At 35.0% G+C, this 7652-nt stretch overlaps 1 protein-coding gene across 1 annotated transcript; it reads left to right on the forward strand.

Moving 5' to 3' along the window:
• The first annotated feature begins 3149 nt into the window (after positions 1–3149).
• On the forward strand, positions 3150–7423 carry LOC307142286 (uncharacterized protein). Its single transcript, XM_079842987.1, has 4 exons — positions 3150–3281; positions 3367–3396; positions 4620–4781; positions 4912–7423. The coding sequence occupies exons 1-4, from the start codon at positions 3272–3274 to the stop codon at positions 5007–5009; spliced, it is 300 nt and encodes a 99-aa protein (XP_079699113.1). The 5' UTR covers positions 3150–3271; the 3' UTR covers positions 5010–7423.
• Positions 7424–7652: the final 229 nt, after the last annotated feature.

The following is a 7652-nucleotide window of genomic DNA, read 5'->3' on the forward strand; positions in this document are numbered from 1 at the left end:
CCATGGCTTCTGTGGGTGGAGCAGCAGGTGTTGTAGTAGGTGGAGCTGCTGATTTGCTTTCTCATTTCAAGAGTCCACCTTCACCTGAGGAGGAAGAGATAGATACTATGAATTTCCTGAAGACCCAAGTAGGCCTGTCACGATTATGAAATTTCGTTGACAATTAATTATCTAAAAATAATTTTGGTTTATTGCCAGTTTTAGGGCTTTAACGATTAATTGTCTGTTTTAGGGCTTTGTCATAATTTTTTGTGTGCTTCATTAATTAAATAATTGTGATGAATTTGAATCCTTTGTAAGTTATCATTTTGCAGCATAATATTATTACCATTAAATATGAAAGAAATGTATTCAATTTAGTACATAACTGAAACAATCTCAACAAACTGGCCAAGCACAGAAAAGACTATAAAATGTATAATAAACACAAACTAATAGTAATTTTTTAATTTGGTAAACACAATCCAGAATCCACTAAATAAACACTTCTTCATTATAGAGAAAAACAACATATTAATACAAATATATATAATCATAAGCTATGAAAAAATATTAAATTAAGTCAGAGATAATTCAGCAGCAAAAAAGTAATTCTTGAAAAAATATTTGGTGCAGAGTTATTTTATAAAATCTAAACATGTTAATAAAACAAATTGCTATTTGTATTCTTATAAAATACATTAATGTGTTTATATATACGGTGACGCATTGCTGCCACATACATGTTATTTTTTCCACTCAATTATGTCGTAATAACGAGATCTTATGTCATTTTAACTACATTAACGACATCTTTTCTCATAATAACGAGATATGTTGTTAAAACGTTATATTTAAATCGTTAAATTACATATATTTTCTCCTAGTAAGGACATATGTTGTATAGTGATGTGTACAAAATATGCCTTTTTCCATATTAGAGAATTTATATAGCCTATGAGCCTTTGTCACACTTCCATGTTTAAAAAGCAGAAGCAAGCTCAGCGTAAAATAGGCTTTTCCGCTACCTGTATCCGTGGCAGTGCCCATAGCATGAAATTGAAACTAAATAGGCTAAGTTTTATTTAACCCTCTGTCCGAAAAAGGCGCCGACGTGTTCTCATGTTTTTTTTTCCTCACAGCGGAAACAACTCACAATACTCCGTCATTTTTAGCCATACAGATAAGTGCAATACATAATTATAAACTATAATTTTTTTTTTTCTAAAGTCTTTTATTTGTGAACACTCACAATAACAACAAAGGCAGTGGGTTCAGGGAACAGATTATTCTGCATGCACTCCACTCCAAACGCGGTCTTCATTTAAAAATTTGATTTTGTTTACTAAACGCAAAGTTTTTAATTTCAAAACATTTCTAAATTCAGTTCTTATTTCCAACAAACGAAATTCCAAGCCAAAATAACAAAGTGGTAAAAAAAAAAACCTGACAGGGGAACGGTAATTAACTAAATGTTCTAAATAAATATGCACATAGCCTAATAATAATAATAAACAATTACACAACTTAAAAATAAACTCAAATATGCTACAACACGTATAAAATGCTGTTTTACGATTGGGACACGAGTCATACAAAGCATCGTATGCTACCATAATACATTTTGCAGTTTAGCATCCAAGTGCGAATAGAAACATTTGGATTGTGCAAAATGTGAGAGGAGCAACTCTGGTTTCAGTTTCGCTTCAAATAGGCTGGCCTAATTCGTTTAGGCTTTAAAATATTGTTTGAAGGCTAATGAATGTGTCAGGGTTGGATAACGTAGAAAGGATCGAGGACTCAAGACATGGTGGTATTTATTAATAATGAAGTAAAACAAACAAAACACCCACGAGGGGGAAAACCAAACTTGACTTTGACAAACACTAGGATCAGGAACATGAATCAACCAGGAAGCACATAACGGGTGACGGAAAACAACGGTCCAGCACAGGCCTGTAAACACAAGGAGATTATAAAGGGAACAAACAAGGAAGGATGATGAGGGAGAACAGGTGGGGCAAATCAAACAATAATCAGGTAACAAGAGGGGCGGGGTCAGGACAAGAGACACATGCCATCACACCAAACTTGACAAACACAAGCACATGACTAGACAAATACTTGTCATGTGCTCACACAAAACAAGACAAACTCATTAGTGTCAGAGCTCAGTCACAAACCAAGAAAATACTAAACAGAAGTGACAGAACTCTGACAGAATGGCACTATTATAATATAATATAATATAATATAATATAATATAATATAATATAATATATAATATTTTTCATTCTGTTATGACTTTCGTTACATTTAAAGGATTTGTTGTGGAAATAGCCTAATATAGCCTACATGTTGATAATGTTTGTAAACATTTCGCACTGTTGTGTCAGTCGCATTGTATTCAAAATACTGGTATATTTTGAATACAATGCGACTGACACAACAGTGCGATTTACCTGGGTTTTTTTTTCTCCCAACTGAAGTCCAACCCAGTGCATAGGTACGAGGAATGTTTTGTACACATCACTACACAACATATGTCCTTATTTGGAGAAAATATATGTCAATTTAATGACATAACATCTCGTTATTACAAGAAGATGACCTTAAAACGAGATCTCGTTATTTAACCGGAACAAAAATGTGTATATAATATGTATGTGGCAACAATGCGTCACCGTAATAATTGCAGTTGTCTGAAACTATTTATTTAAAAATTAAAATGTATTTGCTCAGTTAGCAAACAGCAACTGATAATTCAGAACCTGCCGTCATCCATTGTTTGTCTAATGTTCCGCTCTATTTGTTATATGGTTTCGTTTTCCTTTCTTGGGCAGTGCCATTGGAGATAAAATACAAAATGCATATCCAGTATTTCAAAATCGCATCGCTTGAAGAGCTTTTGAAAGCTACAGGGAGAAAAACATGTTGCTATTGTGGATGAATGTAAACATTACCTTTTACATAGCCTACAGACATAGACATCGAGTCAAACTGCTAACTCTTAGTTAACCATTAATATATCCTGTCAAATAAAGTTGCAAATATGTTATATGTAAAATGTAATTTGTGTAATGCATAATAGAATAGGTCATCGCGGGAATGCGTGTTTAAACATTCATGACGTAATCGAAACTTACTAAAGCGCATGCGTTGTGATGTTAGTTTCGATTTCGTTTCTTGAACAAGGAGACGCCCAGATGCTATAAAAACAGGCTCTCCCGTGTGAGACCAGTGTAAAGCAAGAGCATCCTTAGTTTACTTGCTTTAACAGAGTCGACTTAAGATGGATCCCCGTAAGTATCTTTTAATATATCTGTACAATTTTAAATGCTTTTCAACAGCTGACAGTTTACTTGTTTTTCCTCATCTATCCTCTAGTTACGCTTCTTGCAACAGGTGCAGCAGCAGGTAAAAAATATATCTAAATATCTATATATTATATTTCAGTGCAAGTTGCTTTTAGTTAAAACAGCTAAAAAAAACAGTTTGAGCTTTAAGCTTTAGAATCATTAACATTTTTATTCTGGTGTCAACATTAACTATCTTAACAAACCATAAGCAATATATTCTTTGTTAATGTTAGTTATAAATGCAACTGCTCATTATTCATGTTAGCTTCTATAAATGTGCCTTAGAAAAAAAAAACATTACAGATATGCATCTAGAGAAAAAAGGCTCTGACATAAGTTATGTCAGTTCCTTATGGCCTCTTTTTTCTCTCTAGATGCATATCTTATATGTCAGTAGCATTTTTTCTCTAAATGAAAATAGTTATATCTGCTGTTTTGTTAGTTATATATATATATATATATATATATATATATATATATATATATATATATATATATATATATATATATAAAATCAAATTTGATATAGAATCAAAAGTTTGTGTTAATGGACCTGAGCTAACATGAACAATGAGCAGTTGCATTTACAACTAACGTTAACAAAGATGAATAAATACTGTATAGTCTCATTGGTAGTTAATTCCAAACATACCATTTTTTAGTGCAGATGTTTTCAAACCTGTCCTGCAGCACTGCGCATCCTGTATCCTGTCTCCCTTAACAAACACATATTTCAGGCCTTGCCGTCTCTACTAATGAGCTGATGAGTTGAATCAGGAGTGTAGATGAGGGAGACTCTGGCTGCATCCGAAATCACACACTTCCCTACTATATAGTAGGAGAAAATAAGTATGTGACAGGAGTAGTATGTCTGAATTCACACAGTATTCATTAAGGGTGTAACAATATATTGTGTCACAATTTATCGCAATACAAAAATGCAACAATATGTAGGCTATCGTGGATAGTATTAGTGACAATCTGTACTGTATTCACCTAAAATAAAAAAATGAATAATAATGCAATGGGGGGATATTTGTGGGTCACGCATCTTATGTGGCCACGGGAGAGGATTTTTGAATGGCAGTGAAGCGAACAAAATTGTTTTAGTGGTTGTGATGTACTTATTCAAAATAAGCACCTACTCAAGAGAGAGTGATTTCGGACGCAACCACAGAAAAAGTGTTGTACTGGAAGTGCTGCAGGACCATTTTGAAAACCCCTGTTTTATTGGAATATATAAATTATTTTACACCTGAACTACTTTGTTTCTACTAATAGCCGGAGCAGTTGTTGCAGCTCCAGCTGTTCTAACAGCGGTCGGTTTCACCGCCGGTGGAATTGCTGCAGGTTCCATTGCCTCCACTATGATGTCAGCTGCCGCCGTGGCTAACGGAGGAGGGGTCGTAGCTGGAGGTGTGGTTGCAACTCTTCAAGCTGCTGGTGAGCCAAATATCTGGAATAAATTTTTTTTTTTTTTTAACTCTTTGCCATTCAACAATAAAACTGATTAATGCAAGGGTCAAATAGGCTACAAAAGCTTTTTCTCCTGGTATTTTTTTTATGTCATTAGGTGCTGCTGGAATCCCTTTGGCAGGTCAAGCCATCGTGGGGGCTGTGGGAGCCGCTGTGGGGGCCGCTGTCAGCATGGCTAGCAACTGTACTGTGTAACTAGTTTAAATCTGTGCATTTCTGTATGTTTCTAAAAAAAAGAAATCATTATATAATCATTATCTCACTGTATGTCTAAGTGATTGGCATCAGTGGCCTATCTGTATCAGTTTAGGTGTAAGGGTGCTGTTTATAAGCAAATAATAAAAAAAATGTATAGCCTCTTTCTGTCATTTCTTTAGTTGTGACTGCTCTCAAACTGTCATTAGGGGAGTTTTCCTAATGAAAAAGTGTTCCTCAGATTGCCACACTTGGAGGAACACTGGAGCCATAAGGCACCATTTGGTACTCAAGTAACTTCAATTTATATTTCTCATTATATAGAGGAGAGCAGGGCACAACCTAACGCTTTTTGACTTTCTCAGTGTGTGTAAATCCACTTGAGGTGCTTGTACTTGAGTTTTTTTTTTTTTTCCACACACATTAATTGCACACGTCTACTATAATTATGTGGTTTTGTTTCGTTAATATAGTGTATACTTTTTTCTTGCTTTACCCCGAAAGAATGGAAGTGAAATTTGACAACATGCCCCATAGGTGGGGTTCATTGTAACATGACCAAATGACAGCTTAAAATGTTACCTGATATAATAAAAAACAAATATCCAAGACAGCCTAAAATATGTTGTCAATAACATATAATTATTAACTTTTCAAATAAAATAATGCCATTTTTTAATCATTAAAAATAAACTATTTTTTTGAGTTTGACAACAAACACACCTCAAAACACAGTTTTACAGCATAGTTAAAAAAAAAAAAAGATAATTAGGCGTTTCTGAACATTGACTCTCAGTCTTTATTTACACTTTTCTCATGGTTTCTCAAAATAATTCATAAAAGTATAGAATATAATAGCAGTTCTAATAGGGGCTCATTGTAATGCAGTGTTACAACCTGCACAACTGGGATTTAACCCCGGCTCGTGTCTTCTGCTGGTTAGATCTAGATCTCAACTGTTAATTAACATATAGAAGATTAAAATAATATATTTGTCTTATTTTAAATAAACACAAAAAACAGAAATGAAAAATAAACTTGCTATGGTTAAATAAATGTTCAGTTATATCTTCCAAAGATTTTTTTAATTTTGGCGCAATTATTTCTCTAAATAATGTTGGTATGGCAATTAGTAAATACACTAAGTGTCTTCATGCTGGCATGTGTGGAAAGTTACATTTAAACCATGCGTGTTACAACTAATCCCGCATTAGGTTGTGCCCCGCTCTCCCCTATTTCTCATTGCCTCAAATCATGTCCCTCATGACGCGATTACTGTAGAAACCATTGACAGTCTTTAGAGTTCTTGCAGAAGCATTTGCGTTGTTAATTCTTCATAGAAATGAGTGTTTCTCCAAATGTTTCCACCATTTGGTTTCACAAGGGAAGAAATTTGTTCCTGGCTTTAGGCACATTATTGTCACGGGTTGTTGCTCAGAGTTAAGTGCATGTACAAATAGTCTTTAGTACAAAACTCACAGAACAGGCAGGGTAACAGATTAACACACCTCGATATTGACATTAAGAGGACAGTGAACTGAACAGAACAGGATGTATATAAATACACAGGAACTAATGAGATAATTAATGAGACAACGGGTGACCGGAATAATAATTAAACAAGCAGAGAAACTGAGTCAAACTAGCAGACAAGGAAGACGGAACCAAAACACAAAGAAGCATGGCCAAAACAGAACATAACTCTGACAATTACATGCAGTGCACATTTGTTGTGTATTTCTGGGTAAATATGTGGCCATTTTAAACGCATTACAATCTGCCTGTCACAATCTCAAGTGAGAGTGCCCCTGATTACCACCTGAGGGCACTCCACCCCGGACTGTCACTCCATCACAAACTACATTACCCATAATCCTTTGCCCGGACTCATCATCACTCATTGTTTGCACCTGTGTCACATTACCTCATTACCCCAGCCTATATAAACCATGTTCACTCTTTCATCAACTGTGAAGTCTTGTTTGTTGTATATACTGCATTTCTGAGCGTTTCCCTGGTTTCATGTCTCTGGTTTTTGGATTTCTTGCCTGTCTCCCGGATTACCCTTTTGCCTGTCTCTCCTGCCTTGTTTGCCTGTGTGGACTGCTTGCTAGTGATGGGCAGACCGAGGCTTCGTGAAGCACTGAAGCAGTTGAAGCAAATGTGTCATATTGTTTCGAAGCTTCGAATCAATCTGACACCCGTCTCTACGGCGCCATCTAGTGGTCATTTCCATGTGTTGATCTGAAATACCTTGACAATGATCCATGTAAAAAAAATTGTTTTTAACATCTGTCTGACAACTACATGATCTTGGTTTTGTAACCTGTAGCCTCGTCATTGTAAAGAACTATATATATTTTGTTTGTTATACAAAATGAACATTAATAAAATAAATAAAGCCACAATGTGTCACATTTGTCACAAAACATTTTTATTCAAAAATATGAATTGCTCTGCTGTTGAAGGACTCAGCCGACTTCTTTTTTTTACATATAATTTCTCCAGCCTTTGAAAAATCCTCTCACAAGGGACACTTGTTGCTGGCATGCACAAATATTTTTGGATGATGTAAATACATGGATGATGTATTGTTGCAGAAGGCTAGCTGCCTATCACAATACACACATCTCACTTTATTTG

Source organism: Gobio gobio, assembly GCF_949357685.1.
Source record: "Gobio gobio genome assembly, chromosome: 18".
Taxonomy (NCBI): Eukaryota; Metazoa; Chordata; class Actinopteri; order Cypriniformes; family Gobionidae; genus Gobio; species Gobio gobio.